This window comes from Leopardus geoffroyi, chromosome C3 (genome assembly GCF_018350155.1).
Source record: "Leopardus geoffroyi isolate Oge1 chromosome C3, O.geoffroyi_Oge1_pat1.0, whole genome shotgun sequence".
Classification (NCBI taxonomy): Eukaryota; Metazoa; Chordata; class Mammalia; order Carnivora; family Felidae; genus Leopardus; species Leopardus geoffroyi.
In genome coordinates this window covers 90,151,239-90,170,277 of record NC_059338.1, presented here as the reverse complement: position 1 = coordinate 90,170,277, position 19,039 = coordinate 90,151,239, and the positions used below count along the sequence as shown (strand labels likewise).

The following is a 19,039-nucleotide window of genomic DNA, read 5'->3' as shown; positions in this document are numbered from 1 at the left end:
ATAAGATCAGGGTATGAAAGCTCTCTTTACTGAGGGGGGAACCTCTGAAAGTGAATGCTCGTGGCAATAGGCAAGGGTCTTTGTTTTCCAAGGTTCTGGTCAGCACCCCAACCCTTCCCCCTTGTTCCTTCGCAGGTCCTACCCTTATTGGCTTGATAGCTCTGGGTGCTGAGTTGTCCATTCCTGATGGGCTCGATTCCATTACATGAGGGGTGGTCTATGGCCATATACCTTCCTTGTAGGTCATACTTTAATGGTCTACTAGTTATTTTTAGTTAGGTCTTTTTTTCAAATTCCTGAGAGGAACCTGAGGGTGAGAAGTGGTGTCTGTTACATTCTTAAGATGAACCTTACCCCTGAGGGGGTTTGCTGTGGTCAGACACTCCCAGCATTGTTCCAAAATAGGTGTTTTTCCCCACCCAGGGACCTCAGGTCCTATCCTTTCCCTCTCTGCCTACTGAATCCTATCTTTCCCCATAATAATACTAGATCTTGAATGTTCACTTTGAATATTCTCTCTTCTTACTTATTCCTGTTTACAGCTTCATATTCTCAAGGAGCAAAGAATGAAGTTTATTGAATTGTTCGTGACACCACGTTTACTCTGAATAAAAGTCCCGTATAGTGTTGAGATCTGAGAAGTGAAGGACTGGAACAGTCTCCAGATTTAGAGACACCAGTCACAGTCTGCCAATTGATTTGTCTTTCCTTCCCTTTAATTTTTTCCCCCATAGTTTAGGTAATTTCTTCTGTGTTTAGCAAAAAGCAAGACTCCTATGTAGCAAATGGTTTTGTATTTAATATAGAGAACGTCATGTTAAAGTATGGAGAGAACCAATTCCTTTTTCTTTCCAGAATACGAACTATATGTCATTTAGCCATTGTGTATTTCTTGAGACTCTACATATGTAATTTATGGCTATAAAAATGGCTTTCTTCATCTAGTTACTTCCTAAAACGTCCTGTGTCTTAAATCACTCCCTACTTCTTGTTTTTGTCTCTTCTGAGATTTAAACATCTCCCATTGGGATAGTTGCCAATCTAGATCTGGATATCTGGTTAAGATTCCGTATTTTTCATGAGTGAAAAGGTGACAGACCTGTGTGTGGGAGATGGGTGAAGTGTTCTTTGAAAGAAGGGCAGAAAAGGCAGAAGAAACAGGTTCTGTGCAGAAACTTAAATGACCAAAGGCTGCAGTCAATCTTTATGAGTCTAAGAACGAGAAGACTTAAGCCACTAGATTTCAGTAGATTCCAGATGACATTCCGAATCTCTCACACCAATTATTCCATTTCTTCTTCACAGCAAAGCCGTGCAAACTTAAAATGTTTAATAAACTGCCCAAATCACCCCGCCAGTCAAGTTGGCGAACTGGGATCAAAACTGACGTCATCGGATTCTAGAACAATTGCTTTTTATTGCATGCTACTCATTTCTAGAAGTTATTCAGCATAAGAAAATGTTGAGTAAAGTCCCAGCTTACTTGTTTTGTTATTATATGAAACAGGGTATGGGCTTGAAAGGATGAACAGAACAGGTGTCACACTGCAGTCACCACGCTAAGATAGATGGCTGGGATAGTGTGCGCCACTTAGCAGGGGCTGACATTGTTGGATACATGAATGATGCCTTGTGTGACTGGTTGATGCTATAGTATGGCTTCTACCTGTGCTCTTTAAGCTTTTGTAACTACGATTATCTGTTTTATACCTAAGGCTACACTCACAAACAAAGCAAGTGTGCTGTGTTCAGTGTTCATGTCATTAAACTTTTAATAAGAGAGAGAGAAAAAGAACCCTTTTAGAAGCAACATAATTCATTGAAAACAATGCGAGTGACACATGCAATTGTCATTTTTCTATTCTGAGAGGAGAATTGGACTCCAGCTATGCCAGCCACACAGCTGGGGGATGAACACATGGAGATACTCAGTTCACAGTGTGGCTGCTCCTCACACACTAAAATCCAAATAAGTCCTTGAAACTTGCAGTGGGGTGTTAAATATGGTGCGTCATAAAATTGAATTCCCAGAAGCCAAATGGCAATATATCATCAGTACATGCTGGTAACTGTGAAAACAACAGTGGTTATGAAATAATAAATGTATAATTGTTTGAGTTCTTACAATCTGCTTGCATTATGTTAAACAGGTATGGTCTACTATCGAATCCAATTTTTCTTTTCCCTGATTTGGTCACGGTTAAGGTCATTTACACTATTGGAGAGAGAATGTGATGAATAAGGACTATTTAAATTTAACCCTTTTATCTTATCTTAGGTGCTCAGTTTATCCTCTGAGCCATAGGTAGTGGAGAGCTGGGGAAGTGGAGAATGGAGAATGGGTATGACTTTAACCCTTGGTCAGTATTTAAAGCCTGAGGAGATTAAATTGATAGTCATATTTCCGCTTCAATTAAAAACACTTTTTAGGGGCACCAGGGTGGCTCAGTCCGTTACGCATCTGACTTCAGCTCAGGAGGTGATCTCAAGGTCCATGGGTTTGAGTCCCACGTCAGGCTGTATGCTAACAGCTCAGATCCTAGAGCCTGCTTTGGATCCTTTGTCTCCCTCTCTCTCTGCCCCTCCCCCACTCATGTTCTATCTCTCTGTCTCTCTCAAAAATAAATAAACACTAAAAAAATACTTTCTAAGGTACTTTTAGCCATTATGGAATTTGTTTGGATTCAGAATTTTTTTCTGGATTTATTTATTAGCAGGGCTAATGTTTCATATAATTCACAGTCCAAAGAGAAAAGAGTAGATGTCAATAAATGTATATAGAACTGTGTATTTTCAGGTTGTAATTTAAGATACTGTTGCCAAGGTCAACTTGAGGATTCAAAGAATCTTAATAAACTCAGAAAAGTCTGCCAGAAATAAATAACTTACCTACAAAATTTTATTATAGTATTTTCGAATGTAGTGATGTAGTAAATTTCTATAAAAATTTGACTATCCAAAAAAGAACCACTTTGTGTAGATATCATATCAAAGTGTAATTGGCTTATCTCTTGGTTCAGGATGCATTCAGTATCTCCCAAATCCAAGGATGCATTATTTATTAAGAACATGCAGAACTACCCCTGAATTAAGTATATTTGTCTTTGGGGCCAACATCATTCACTTCACCAAAGTGACTAGTTTATCACCATTTGAAGAGTGTGAAACACCCATATGAATCATTAAGTTAAACGTTGGCAGTGGACTCTCTTAATAGGGACCCACCTTTTTGAGACTCTGATATCCATGTAACCAGAAGAATTACTCATAGCAAATGTGCACGATAAATACAGCTACACCCCAAGCTTGCATTTGCTGACCCAGCACGGTCATACCACGAGCCCACAGATTGGTTTAGGGGGAAGTGGTACAGACTAGCCGCTAAACAGTTTAAAGTTAGGTTGTGTTCTGGATATGCTGCTTATCTACCTGTCACAGACTATTCACTTCCAGCCTTTTATGGAGTACCTACTCTGAGCCAAACACATGGTAGTCTAGGATTTCAAGATGCTGGAATGATTAACGGTCTGGGCCCTTAAGCAGAGTGACTTAGTTGGGAGAAAAAGATGTGCTCTCCCCACCACCAAAACAAACAAGCAAACAAACGGTATGGAGTCTCTATTATTTTTGCAACTCTCTGAGTCTTTAAATATTTCCAAATAAAAAAGTTAAAAAATAATTGGATGTGTTGCTATGGGACTAGCACTTTGCTGCGTACTGGGGACACAGGGCTAAATGAAGCCGTGATCACTGCCCCAGAGAGCCTAGAGTTGAGTGGGAAAGGCAGGGAAGTGAATGGATAATGCAGGTGCAGTGTGGTAAGTGCTCAGATGGAGGGAGGTTCAGTAGGGGCTGGGGCAACACCAGGAAGAGTCTGACTTAGTTAGATCAGGGTTGAGATCAGGCAGAGGTCCCCTGGAGGAATTGATTAGTAAATTTCTAAAGTGCACGGTACAGAAGGAATTTGGGACCATGTGTGGATTACAAGCTCATGGCGGCATCTGTAGAATTAAACTCTTTCTTAAGACTTTTGTCCCCTTTGGGTGGAATCTTCTGGCTGCAGTGCTCAGTGGCCAGGATGCCAGTCATGCTCGTCTGTTCTTTCTCCTCAGTGTCCAACAAGCACCCATTTGTGGACAGCAACCTTCTCTACCAGTTCAGAATGAACTTCCGGCGGAGGCGTAGACTGATGGAGCTGCTCAATGAGAAGTCCCCCTCTTCCCAGGAAACTCACGACAGTCCCTTCTGCCTGAGGAAGCAGAGCCACGACAATCGGAAATCTACCAGTTTTATGTCCGGTATGTCAGTTTCACCATGTAACTGATCACATGCATTTGTCTTTTGAGCAGTATTAGGGTAGTAACTCAGCATTCTGAAATTAGTTTCTCCAGCACATTTTTTATTTTTTCATAACCCAGAAGTATGGGGTGGAGGGTGGGGAAACCCAGCATGACCAAATCGTTCCTGGGCTGTCAACTTAGATGTCATGAAGATCGTTTTATAAAATAAGTATTTACGTTATACAAGACCTCTTAACCTCTCATTTTGCCTTACTTGCTTTTCATTGGTAAACAGTTCTTATACGTCATTAATTATCCAGTTTTCTAAATCACAGCACTGAAAAACTGTGTGCTTTAATGGTAAATAAAGACTTCTGAGGGCATAGACAAGTCAAAGGCAACTGATTGTCAACCTGTCATGAAGGGGTGACCCAGAACAAAGAAAAATTGTGAAAAGCAAACAGAGGAGCTCGTAAAGCCTTGGACGTTACATGGAAGGTCAAACAGTCCCATATTTACAATGGACCTTGACAGAAATGATGCTGACAGATGTTCACAAAGATAACCCCACTCGTCCGGAAAAGGTTAACTTGATGTGTCATTTGAAGAAGAGGGGTACTTAAAGGGATATCTTCAACTCCTCTGAAAACTTGGCATTGACTCAAGGAACTGGTTGGCCTAAGGTTTGGAAATTCTGGGCTTCACCTGAAACTCGGGGCACAATGAAAATGTGTGTCTTGAAAACGTGGTTATTTGTGGGAGGTGCAAGAGTACTTGTAGCTATATCGAGCCCTTTCTGTGCCCCTGGCACTGAGCTAGCCTTATGTGCCTGAATTTTATTAATTCCCACAATATCCAAAAGAGGAAGGACTTTTCTTATCCCCATTTTATGGGTGGAGAAACTGAGGCTTGGAACAATGGAGGGGCTTACCCAAGGTCACACCATTAGAAAGTGGTGGACAGAGCTGGATCTCACACCGGTTCTGTCTTAACTCTCTCTATTTCTGCTCTCTCCTCCCCAATCTCCCTCGCCCTGGAGCTCCTCGGACACAGCCAGGGTGGAAGAAAGAATGAAGCAAGAGGAGAGAGTAAGCACTAGAGGGTCAGGTGTGTGCACACACACATCACGTGTTCCTCAGGGTCGCAGGTCGCAGTCTCCCGCAAATGCCGAGTACCTGTTCACGTTCTTACTAGCTCTAAGGTTTGCCGGTTTCTTGTGGGCCCAATAGACCCGAAAAGTGACACTGATGAGAAAGAGGATATAGTGGCCATGGTCACCATAAAAGCCAGTAGTTATTTTGTGCTTTCCATGTTCCAGGCACTAAGCGGGATGCTCTCTACCTACGGCTTCTTTCGTTTGAACACACACCTTCTCCTCTCCCTGTTGAGAGCCACCGGCTCTGTGGCAAAGAGAACCAGATCAGATCACAAAACTGCTGCCTCACATACACTTCCAAAGCCGAAATATGTGTTAATGTGTGTTAATCTCCTCCTTCCATGGCTCTGGGTGATTCATGACTTGCTATTAGATCGGGAGGCATTTATTATTACTGTTAATCCATTAAGTGTATAGCCGGCAGTTAATTTACCCCCTTCCAGGGACTGCCTAGCATGGATGGGCTCGGTCCTTCTTGAAATAACATTTTATATGGCTGTGTACTTTCACGTACATTATATAACCCACTCCTTGTACCGATCCTGTTGTATTATACCCACTTCACAGCTGGGGAAATTGAGGCTCAGAGAACTGAGGCGAGTGGCCCCACGTGATGCTATTAGCGAGTGGAAGGCCTGCAAGTCGGATTCTTGCTCCTCTGACTCCGGGGCCAGGGTGCCTTTTTCTGGCACGTGTGATGTGCCTGCTGTGTCTCATGACTGAAAGCCCGTGTGTCTCATGGCCACCGCCCTCCTGACTGTGTGTTTCTGGCCCGCACAGTCAGCCCCAGCAAGGAGATCAAGATCGTGTCTGCGGTGCGGAGAAGCAGCATGAGCAGCTGTGGCAGCAGTGGCTACTTTAGCAGCAGCCCCACCCTCAGCAGCAGCCCCCCTGTGCTCTGCAACCCCAAGTCCGGTGAGTGGCCGAAAGGCAGCCCCGTTTCTGGCTGGGGCTGTGGGGCACTTGGGACATGTGCGGGCTGCGTTCCCCGGGAAGCAGATTCTCAGACGGGGGAGGCTAGTACGTGGGAATCTTGTGACAGCATGCTCCTGGAGCCAAGGCCTGTCGAGAGGAAGGGAAGCACGCAGATTTGGGCACAGGGAGAATCGGGCTGCAGCGTAGCGTCAGGGAAGGCTGCACTGACCCCAAGGGGAGCTCTGGAGATGGGATGGCCCTTCACAATTGTCCCAAATTGAGACTCAACTCTGTTAAACCCTCATGTTAACCAGTCATTTGATGTTGGCTGCCCTGGGAGGAGGGCCTGACCGTGGGCAAGGCAGCTGTCTTCAGAGGTCGTTCCAAAGACAGTTGAAGGTATCAGCTGGGAGATGCCCCTCGGTCCTGAAGAGAGTTTGAACAGATGCAGAGGTCTTTGGGTCCTTAGCACCCCCAAGGAAGAAGCACAGATCTGTGCAAAACCCAACTATCCCCGGAAATGACTCTTGGTGCCTTGCAGTTTCAAAATCTACTGATCAAACTGCATGGCCTTTACATTCCAGAAAAAAAAAATCTAGGTACAAAGATTGTCGATGAGCTTGTGCTTAGACACAATTCCTCCTTGACCCAATCAGTTCTTCAGCCCACAGGAACCTGTAACTCACAGATACTACCACCTTCTCAAAGTCCGTTACCCACCTCTTTCCTAGGATTAGATTGCATGGTCTCTGATGGTAATAATCACTGCCTTGAAAACACCCCCGACTCCATTTGTTCAGTGCGCTGTTCACCTTCAGTTCAGTATATCACCTTCAGGGAAGGGAATTCATTCCTTTTGCTCTTGTTCCCTCATCGCCAGATTTGGGGGTACAAAAATGGAAGGTCATGACCGGTTCCCTCAGTGAACTTATCCTCTCTTTGGGACCGGGGAGCACATGTTAGAATAAGGACCAATAGATGTTGTTCAAAGGGTTTTAAGAGAAAACTCTGTTAGGCAAGTGGTATTTTACTTAATCTAACATTTTGTTTTGCTGCCTTCTGGAGGATTAGCTAAAGAATAGAGTTGTAACCTGCAGCAAATGAGTGAAGAAACTTGCTTCCACTCTGACTCTGGCTGGAAATCATTGAGCACCCATATGCTACCAGGTTTTCAATTAATGAAACACTGGTGATAAGGCAGAATGAGAAAGGAGGGCTATATTCTTAGAACTAGGCTTTTTGAAGCCCTGATCAAAATCTGATAGGTGTATCTAAAGTTAGAAGCAAAAGAATTCAGTTTCCGGAAGGGGTCAGCTATGCTAAAGCCATTTTGCATGCTTTCCACTGCATATAATAGTAGAATGAGAACAGAGTGTTAATTGCTTAAATGAACTACACATCTGCATTCCCTGAGGTGGGTTTGTATTGTTTCCTCTTTCTCCTTGTGCCTTGTCACAAAGGGAAACGTTTACTGATAAGCAGGCAGCAAAGAAAGGTCAGGTTGCCTTTTTTGGGACTCTGCTGTGGTCGTCTCTGTTGTTTTAATTGTGGTTTGTAAGTCCTACCTCTTACCTATATTCTGACAAGCTTCTCCCTCACTCTTAAGAGGGTTCCCAAGGTACAGTGAGCTTATGTGTGATTATTTTTCTCAAGCAGATAAACAGACCTTCACAGTAAGGCATTTAAAATTAATCATTATATTTATATCTGGATGTATTTTTTACAACTATGTATAAAAGCCCTAAACCAGACCAAAAAAAAAAAAAAAAAAAGTACTAGAGATATTACCATAATTGGTGTCCTTGTGATGAGTAAATAACTTCCCAAGGATTCAGAAAGAGAAAGCTAAAACATAATTCCCTGGGCTTCAGGGTTTCTATCTTTTTTCAACAGAAGAAGGGGAAAGTGTATTAAAATAAACACTTTTATTTATAATTTAATTTTATTGGTATAGTGATCAAATATTACAGTATAGTGTGATTCAAAACCACGATACAATATCATCTCACACCTGTTAGGATGGCTATTATCAAAAAGACAAAAAATAACAAGTGCTGGCAAGGGTGTGGAGGAAGAGGGACTCTCATGCACTGTTGCTGGGAATGCAAACTGATGCAGCCACCATGGGAAACAGTATGGGGCTCCTCAAAAAATTAAAAATAGAACTACCATATGATCTAGCAATTCCATTTCTGGGTACTTATCCAAAGGAAAGGAAGTTACTCAAAATGTTATGTGCACCCCATGTTCCTTGCAGCATTATTTACAATAGCCAAGATATGGAAACAAACTAAGGGTCCATTGATCGATGAATGCATAAAGAAAATGAGGTGTATTTATACACAATGGAATATTACTCAGCCATAAGAAGAAGGAAATCCTGCTGTTTGCAACACCATGGATGGAATTTGAGGGCATTATGCTATGTGAAATAAGTGAAACAGACAAATATGTGGTCTCACTAATATGTGGAATCTAAAAAGAAAAAAAACAAACTTACATAGAGAACAGATTGATTGTTGCCAGAGGAATGGGTGAAGGCGGTCAAATGGTACAAACTTCCAGTTATAAAATAAACAAGTCCTGGGGCGCCTGGGTGGCTCAGTCGGTCAAGCCTCAGACTCTTGGTCTTGACTCACATCATGATCTGGCAGTTTGTGAGTTCGAGACCCGCATCAGGCTCTGCGCTGACCATGCAGAGCCTGTTTGGGATTCTCTCTGTCTGCCCTCTTCTGTTCTTGCGCTCTCTCTCTCTCTCTCAAAATAAATAAATAAAGCTTTAAAAATAAAATAAATAAGTCCTGGGGGTGTAATATACAGCATGGTCACTATAGATAATCGTACTGTATTGTGTATTTGAAAGTTGCTAAGAAAATAAATCTTAAAAGTTCTCATCACAAGAAAAGAATGTTGTAGCTATGTGAGGTGAGGGGTGTTAACTAGACTTATTGTGGTGATCACTGCACAAAACATATACATATATTGAATAATTATGTTAAAACCTGAAACTAATATAATTTTATATGTCAGTTATGTCTCAGTAACAGGAAAGAGAATGTGTATTAAGGTAGGTGGTCACTACTGTCAGATATTACAGTACATGTGATTTCTATACCCGAATTCATTCACCCAGACAGGATTATCTTGGGTAGGGAGAGAATTGTGTGACAGGGAATTGAAAGGTCTCAGTCCTCAACCAGGGACCTCTTCTCTTACATCCTGTTCATCTAAGAGGTTCTTTTCTTGGTTTTGACCTACTCGCTCTTTTTGGGGGGGAACATAAATTCATTTTCTCTTTTATGAGCTACCTGAAAGCAAAAGTAAGCATTCTGGCCACCTGTCATCTCAACAAGAAGCATGTCATTGCCTTTAACTGAGAGGGTGTTCGTTAGGGCCAGACTACCTCGTGGCTCATCTGGGTCTCACCCCATGCTGCCTTTTCTTTTTCTGCTGCACACGTGTTCTAGGACTGACATCTGACCTCTGAGTGCTGCCGGCAAAGGGAATTGGAGGCTCACACTTCGCTGGGTTAGGGGCCTGGCCATGGCCCCTCCAGTTTCTTTGTGATACCCAAGTTCATGACCTCTGAATAACTGGATTGGGATGGTCCCCGGCTCCCCATTCGCTGGCTTTTCTAGACCACCGAAGCAGTCCCCTCTCCAGTGCTTAGTGAGCACAGGATGGATGGAGAAGTTCATTACATGGTCCCTCTTTTCCCTTTCCGTGGGGTCAGTCACCCAAGTCAACCGCAACCCAGAAGCGGATGATCCTCCTTCTAATATAGTGTCAGAAGGTCAATAGTGGCCTCAGGCTCTGTCACTTACCTTACTTTGTCTCATCACATAGGCATTTTATGATCTCACATCATCACAGGAAGGGTGAGTACAGGACAATACGATATTTTGAGAGACAGACTACTTCACATGACTTTTATGACCATGTATTATTATAATTGTTCTATTTTATTGCTAGTTATTGGTACTGATCTCTTACTGCGACTAATTTATAAATTAAGCTTTATCATAGGTATGTATGTATAGGAAAAAAGTAGTATATGTAGGGTTCAGTACTGTCCATGGTTTCAGGCACCCACTGGGGATCTTGGAATGTATCCCCATAGGTAAGAAGGGACCACCATATTGGCAGGTTTTTAGGCAGCCAGCAAATCCAGAATTGGCCGCTGTCTTTGCTGCCTTGGTGGGCAACAGCAGTCAGCTGATAAGAACAGATGTCTGAGGAGGACAACACATTACTACCTTCCGAGATTTTGAGTCCTTTCTTCTGCTTACAGAGAGGGCATAGCATGGGAGGAACCATATTGTACTGTGGCTGATGGGTGCTGGCATCTAATGCCTGAGTTGGAATCCTGATTCTTCTAATTAGGTTGAGACCTTGAACCAAGCTATTTAACTTTTCTTTCTTTTAAACATTTTTTAAAGTTTATTTTTTGAAAGAAAGAGAGAGCGCACAGGAGGGGAAGGGCAGAGAGAGACAGAGACAGAGACAGGATCCCAAGCAGGCTCTGTGCTGTCAGCATGGAGCCCAATGCAGGGCCAGATCTCATTAACTGTGCAGTCATGACCTGAGGCAAAATCAAGAGTCAGATGCTTAACCCACTGAGCCACCCAGGCATCCCGAAGCTATTTAACTTTTCTAAACTCATGGTTTCCCACGAATAAAATAGGGACAAGAAGAGCCTAATAAAATAGGGATAATGAAGAGCCTAACTAAACAGGACTTGTGAAGATTAAATGAGATAATATATGTGAAGTCTCTGGCATAGTGCTTAGCACATGCTGCATATGTGGAACATTTCTCTAATATTACTACTGAGGGAAAAAGGCAGTGAATGTGTACACGCAGCCTGGATATTGATCAGAAAATAAGTGAAGCTTGGGTGAGTGGTTGTGTGCAGTATGTTGTGTGGGGTTAGCTCTTGAAACGTGGCTATCAGACTGCTAGAGGCAGATTTTTCTCTTAACTTTGACCTGTTGAATACGTATCAGGATTCCAAAGAAAGAAATGTGAGAACTAGAAAACCTTTTCTTTTTTCTTTTCTTTTTTTTTTAATTTATTTATTTTTGAGAGAGAAAGAGCATTTGCAAGTGGGGGAGGGGCAGAGGAAGGGGGACAGAGGATCCAAAGTGGGCTCTGTACTGAGAGCACTATGCGGGGTTCGAACTCATGAGCCATGAGATCATGACCTGAGTCGAAGTCGGTCGCTCAACCAACTGAGCCACTCAGGGCCCTGAAAACTTTTTCTTTATAGAAAAATAGCATCCCACTCCTTATCCCCACCGTTGGCATCTGGCTTCCCTTCACCCTGTGCTGTTTCTTCTTTCTGTGGTTCTGTAAGTTAGGCTTAGGGTTTTTCACGTTTGCTAATATTTTGTCTGTATTCAGCCAGAGTATAAACTGTGAGGCAGGGATCTTTGCCACATGTGCTCAGTGATGGTCATAGATGAGGCAATCAGTAAATATCTGCTGAATGAATGATCAAGGGACCAGAGGGTTTGCACCTTGACCTTGTGTCTGTCTTACAGTGTTGAAGAGACCCGTAACTTCAGAGGAACTCCTGACTCCCGGGGCTCCATATGCAAGGAAGACATTCACGGTAGGCTCATCACCTGGGTTTTTTCTCCTGCTCGTGCCATGTCAGCATGTCAGTGTCTGAATGTGTATCTGAGGGACAGAATTGAAAACCTTCTAATTTTCCTTTTGTTTTGGGGCATAATTATAACAATGGATTTTCTTGACCCTTAGGCACTAAAATGCATTAGGACCTGACATGAGTTATGATTCATACAGCATTTTAAACTCCTTTTGATGAGGCCTAAAGAAAAAATTTCCATTACTTAGTCTAATATAATTACAGACTTTAAGGCGAATGGTGGTGCAAATCATGCCAATAATCCCTTCTGTGTTGCAGTTAATCCTAACAATCATTTAAGATATTAGAGGAGTCTTTAGGGGAAAAAAGAAAACCATGAGACAGTTTGTTCTGCCATAAGGAATGTTGCTTCTGACGATGCTAAGCATGTCTTGAGTTATATAAACAAGCACAGGATTTTGGAGCACTGTGTACCTGTGAGCTCCTCTTGGCCACCTGCTGCTTCTCGGAGGTTCTCCAGCCTTCTTTCTACAACTACCTGCCCCAGTGGCTTCCTTCAGATGGAATCGGAGTGCTCTGTTTGACAGCATCTTGCCCTCTCTCCTTCCTCAGCCTCTTTCTCTCGGTCTCTACCCAAAACCACATCAACATCCTCTTTAAAACACTTCTCCTTTGCCTCCAGCTTTCTAACTTTTGTTTTATTTCCCCAGGGACCAAAAAAAAAAAAAAAAAAAAAAACAAACCTTCCCACACCCATTCGGGCTGCAAACATTCATCGTGGACACTGAGGAGTTTAGATAGGATATGGGCCCAGTCATAGCCAGCGAGTATGAAGAAAGCACCAGAAATATGTCTGTATCAGGGAAAACGATCAACGATACCTTTGGAAGTGAAATTAGGTATAGTGATCTAATAGCAGTAAACCCTCAAGCTGGTGAAGGGCCTAAACATCTTTTTGAGATTGTTTACAAAAATTGCATTTGCTGGGGTGCTTGGGTGGCTCAGTTGGTTAAACAGCCAACTCTTGATTTCGGCTCAGGTCATGATCTCACAGTTCGTGAGATCGAGCCCCTCATCGGGAGCCTGCTTGGGATTCTCTGTCTCCTTCTCTCTCTGTCCCTCCCCCACTCGTGCTCTCCCCATGTCTGTCTCTCTCTCAAAATAAATAAACATTTTTAAAAAATTGCAATTTCTTCCCTGCCTTGCTCTCAGTCTCCAGCAATTGAGAAACAGTTGATTATAGTTTTAAGTATTTTTTGGGGGGGAGGGTCTTAAATTTAAATGCCGGCATTGCTAGTGATTGTGAACGTGTGTCATCTGTATTTCAGTTGGGGTGTATATTAAAGACACGTCTGAGAGCTGCACAGGGAATGTAACTGCCAATTCTAATGATTCTCTAGGGAAAGGCACCCTCCAGTTTCAAACAGCTTTTGGACTAGTACCTACTTGTAAATTGTGGACTTTATGTACTTTACTCACTTTCTTTTCTTGGTAGAGGTTGTGTTTCAAGAAAGCCCAAACTTTTCCTATTTCCCACTGTTAAGTAATATAAATTGTTTCTTTGGACTCGAAGGATGTAGCAAGAACATCAAGAAAGTATCTTTTGGACCCTGGGGAAAAGAATAAACTTGGAACAGAAATTGGGTCTGGAGAGAAATTTCAACCATATTTTCATAGTCTTCTAAATTTTCCATTTGAGCCTGATATTAAATTGCATAGCAGCCTAAGAAGGAGGCAATCTGCCAGTTATTTACTGAGTAGTGCCCTCGCAGAGGAAGCTTCTTTCTGCCTAACAGGTGTCCCCTGACCACCCTTTCTGCTTAGATATGCCTGTGTTTGTGATAGAAACAAAGTGTTCTGTTCTCCTGACAAGCTACAGATGGGGTTGAGGAGAAGAGATATGCCAGCGCATATACTTAACCCTGGGCTGGTTTTCTTTCTCTTGGAAGGACAGGCAAATTGCCAGGGACCGTCTTCTAGATTGCTCATTGTGGTTTTCCTCTCCAGATTGTTGGTGACGCCGTTGGTTGGGGCTTTGTGGTGCGCGGAAGTAAGCCATGCCACATTCAGGCCGTGGACCCCAGCGGCCCTGCGGCAGCGGCGGGAATGAAGGTACCAACAATCCAGCAATGTCTAAATACCTCTAGCCTCGTTTTCTTGTTCTCTTGATCTCCCTGAGTGTTTTGGTCTCATTTTGGACCAGTTTCCTTTTCCCTTTCTGGAGAGGGTTGAAATGAAGCCAAGAGTATGTCATGTAGTAACTAGGAAGAAAAGGTTTCCTATTGCTCTGTTGGTACATCATTGGTCTCCAACCCTTCCTTGGTTTTTCACATCTCTCCCCTTAACCAATACTGAGTTTGAACATAAAATAGTTGCTTTTTGCTGAAGTCTTATATAATAACTCTACTGCTTCGATTATATACAAAGTGTATTCCTGGAGGATTTATACAGCCAGTGGAACACGCTTAGACCATATGAGATGGCAAATAGTGAGAAAAAGAAGGCAGAGGTGATAGAATTTGGAAGAGGGGATCTGGATTCCCATTTTGGTTCTGCTAATTTCTAGCTCTTTGACTTTGCACGAGTTCTGGAGCTATCTCAGAGCCCGTTTCCTCCTCTCTGAAACAATAATCATATTTCCTTCTGCTGTTTTGTGGATTAAATATGTGGAAACACTTTATAATGCACAAAGCAAGACACAAACATCAGAAAAGTTGAATGAATTGTGAGAGATTTTTGAAAATAACTTTTAGATATTTTTTGGTGCTAAAATAATGCATATAGAGTTAAGATTTAGAAAATACAGACCAGCAGAAAAAAAATTATAATTGCTTATAATCTTTCATAAGTAAGAGATAACCACTATTAACATTAAGCAGCTTTACTGAGTGTAATTGACATGTGTATCTCTGTTGACACTTTGATTTATATTCTTCCAGACTACTTATACATACATATACATACGTACATGTATAAATATATATGTATTTATATCTATGCATTGGTTTCTTAAGCTTTTTTAATTCAAACGTAATTAACATATAAATGTACACAATAAGTGTACACGTAGTGATTTGACAATCCTATAGATTACTCAGTGCTCACCAGCGTTAGTGTAGTCACCATCTGTCACGTCGTTTTTATTTATACAAAAATATGGTATGCTATGAGAGGATGTTGAGAGCATTGGTTTTCTGCTTCAAAACACCTTTACCTACCCCAGTTTTGTTGTGTCATCTGTAAAACAGTTCACAGAGTACGCTTAATGTCTTAATTATCTGGGCCCTTGGGAGGACGCACAAGGCTAGAAAGCTACAGATCATTCCTCTGCTCATGTCTTCTACACCCTCCACCTCTCCCATCAGTCCTTTTCCTGGAGCAGTAAACCAGTAAAGCAATAGGCATGACTTGGCTCTGCACAGCTCTGATTTCTAGCACTTACCCTCTGGCACCGGATTACCCAGTGGCAGAGAAAGGGGGGCGGCAGAGACCAGCTCAAGGGTGCACAGAGCACAGATTACAGCCAGTCTGGGTAATCAGTGCTGTGTGATGAGGGGTTCACTCTGCCCCCTGATTTGAACACGTCATTCATGCAGCGAGCCAGAGGCTCACCGGGTCCTGTGCTCTGGACCAGCTGCAGAAGCCTTGTTGGCCCTGTGTGTCTGTGTGACAGGCCCTTCCTTCCTACCTCCTTGGTCTGCAGTGGGCACAGCACCAAAGATACTCAGAGCAGGAAAGTTGGCTGGGAGCATAAAGGGCGGGCATTTGTATCTGTGCCGAGGCTGAATTTATCATTTTCTAATGGAACTCTTGGCCAGGGGAAGAGTTTTATGCTTTATTTCCATAGTAAAGCACCTAGTATAAATTATTTTTGGCAGACTCTGCTTTACTGCTGAGCATATGCACTCACTCTCATGGGTCTCTGACTTAAAGCATGTTTGCTTTCGGGAAAGCATTGGATTTATACTGCAGCTGAAGAGCTTGTTTTGTTCGGCCATGTACCTGATTTTAGTCCATCTTTATTGATCAATATGAATAACTTGTAGGTATTGTCAGTCGGTCAATTAACTCCTTAATGTATTTACTCTGATAGGTGGGTAACCTGGTATAATTTTTTCAATTTCTCAAGCGAGTACTTCACAAGGTTTATATTCTTAGTTTCTCAAGGGGTACAGTGGTCTCCATATGTTTTAGAGAAGTACAGAATTTCTTTTTTTTTTTTTTTTTAACGTTTTATTTATTTTTGAGACAGGGAGAGACAGAGCATGAACAGGCGAGGCTCAGAGAGAGAGAGGGAGACACAGAATCTGAAACAGGCTCCAGGCTCTGAGCTGTCAGCACAGAGCCCGACGCGGGGCTCGAACTCACGGACCGCGAGATCATGACCTGAGCCGAAGTCGGCCGCTCAACCGACTGAGCCACCCAGGCGCCCCGAGAAGTACAGAATTTCTTAGAGCAGCCTTTCCTAAAGTTGTATTTTACAGTTCTCTGGTCCAGCAAAATACCCTGACCTGCGTTTCTGTGATCAAAACAGTTTTTAACTACTGTTAAAAACTTTACCCCCTCTTTGAAGATTCACAAAGCACATTAGCATGTTGAAAATTCTGGTAAGGCCAGCAAGCAAAAAAATAAAAATGTGTTTAAATTGTCTGCCATAACATTTAATAACTTAATAGAAACACTCAAATGGAATCTTAGGATTGTTAAGATTACTGCATCAAGACTCTTCCGAGAAGCTCCTATTGGCCAAAGTCTTGTATTGGGTTGAATGTATAGAGCTAGATTTTTGAACTGTACTGCTGGTTGAACGAAAGTGACAGAGAATACCATGCTCTTCCCTATAATTTAACTGTGTAATATATTCATTTAAATTACTTAGTACATTATTTTCTCCTAGAAAACACTAAATTGTTTCCTAGTTTACCATATCGATTTGCCATGGAATAACTCCACTTATGTAAAACTCCATTTGTATAATCCAGTCCTAGAGGCTTCTTTCCATGGACCTGTCACATTGCTGTTGCCCTTTGCACCTGTCCAGGAGAACTGCAGGGTGGTGTGTGTGTGTGGCCGTGCAGCACTCTGGGAAGGTGGGAGCAGGGAAACTACCCCACGGGAGGGGCTTGCCCGCTGACCTGGGCAATGATTGACCTGCTTGGTCGGGCTGGGAGAAATGATCCAAAATTCTGGCCAGAATCCTTCTTGTAGCACCTGTGACTGGCAGGAGCCACCCCAGCAAAGTGTCAAGTGCCTCACTTTGTCTTCAATGCCGTTCTCTCTGTGGAATGCCAGGCTCACCCCTCAGGTCACCGTCCTGGTTTTCTCCTGCTTTCTGATGTGGACAAAGCCTTGTGCCTGAGCCTTTGTGACTGTGGCTGCGGAATGTCACTACTTTACTTGCCAAAACGGAGATCATTTTGTGGCTAAGTTTCTCATGTGTACCGTGTATCTCTCTTATTTCACCTTTTTACGAGGATTGGAAAGTTTTAAGATGTGGGCCACCAGCCTGTGGACAGGACAGACCCCCAGACTGAAGAGACTCAGGACCATTTTCCCCTATGAACATTTCTAGACTTTCCCAGTCCCAAAGGAGAGCTCCTTGCCCCATTTAAATAGAATCCTTAATCCATAATGAGAGGAGACCCTCACTTGTATTAAAATTTACTTCTGGAAGAATTTCAGAGACCATGTGTCCTCTGGGGGTGTGATAAGGTCTGCCTTCACACCCTTTTCTAGACTGGAGTAGAGTAATCTAGGATCTTTGTGCCTGGGCCACCTAGCCCGCTGGCCCCACGTGTCTTCACCCTGTCCCTCTGCACTGCTGACTGAGGCAGGTGGGGCTGGATCAGGCGGCTAGGCTGCGGGGTGGGACTGCTGAGATGCAGGGCAGGGGATCTAAAAATATGTAGAACAGGGAAGGTTCCACTCTGACCTCAGTTGTAAATGAAATTGAGTTTTAGATGTTTTGGTCAGTTATTAGACTTTTATATGATCTCAAGCTTGTTTGAAAAGTTTGTCTTGGGCGCCTGGGTGGTTCAGTCATTAAGCATCTGAATTCGGCTCGGGTCATGATTTCACAGTTCGTGAGTTCGAGTCCCACATCGGGTGAGCTCCAGCAACTGCTTTGGATGAGCTTGAGCCCCTAGTGAGCCCCACTTCTCTCTCTTTCTGTCTGTCCCTCGCTCACTTGTGCCCTCTCTCTCTCTCTAAAACAAACAAAAAACAACAAAAAAACCAGTTTGTCTTTACACCAGTACGTTCCTCGCCTTCTCTTCTGATTACCTGCTCTCCCTGCAGTGGGAACATGCTTATTCTTGGAGACTTAAACAAACAGGGATGTTACAAGAGACCCCAAACTATGACTTTATTTCTACTTTTGTCTGAATCCAGACCCTTATAAAAAGAGAACAATGAGTCACATCTTTTCTAATCAGGTTGCTGCGTTGTCTCATAACCACACTCCTCGCTTCCGTGCCTACAAAACAACAGCTGTGGTGTCATCAGAATCCTCACCTGTCATGACATCTTTGGATCTGGAGCTGTTTTTCTTTAGATGGTTCTTTTGCTTAGAAGATGAAATCTGTAAACCTCCAGCTCAGGGGACCTTTCATCGCACATTACAACCCTAGAAAGGAGCACAAAATACAGCAGCCCTCAAAGTTCAGTCATCGAATGCATTTTCGATTAGGGGAGGTTGTTTGCTGTACTCTGTCTTTGGCAACTCTTCACTCACCCATTAGGCATTCCATAGCAGTAGACTGTGGTTCATTTCAAGGCAAAGGGGGAAGGAGGAAAGAAGAGAAGGAACCAGAGTTTATTGTCTTCTGTGTGCCTGACCTTGCGCCATGCTAGGCCCTTTCTGTGCATAAGGCCATTTAATATCAGCATCTGAACACTAAAATCCTGGAGGAAGGGACTGCTCCAGGAGGAATAATTCTATTTCTTACCTCTTTTCTTCTACTTTGAAAAGAAATAGTTTCTTCTGCAGGACCACAGGCTACAGTCTAATGACTGTCACTTAGTTTTTTTTCCTAATGTGTATTTATTTTTGAGAGAGAGAGAGAGAGAGAGAGAGCT

General features: G+C 42.9%; 1 protein-coding gene across 1 annotated transcript in view; it reads left to right on the top strand.

The window, feature by feature from the left end:
- Positions 1-19,039, top strand: part of DEPTOR (DEP domain containing MTOR interacting protein) — a 137,586-nt gene that overhangs the window by 88,091 nt on the left and 30,456 nt on the right. Inside the window, exons 5-8 of the mRNA XM_045453811.1 lie at positions 4,113-4,298; positions 6,217-6,351; positions 11,895-11,965; positions 13,970-14,074. Of these exons, the coding sequence (XP_045309767.1) occupies positions 4,113-4,298; positions 6,217-6,351; positions 11,895-11,965; positions 13,970-14,074 (497 nt within the window). The remainder of the gene's footprint in view (positions 1-4,112; positions 4,299-6,216; positions 6,352-11,894; positions 11,966-13,969; positions 14,075-19,039) is intronic.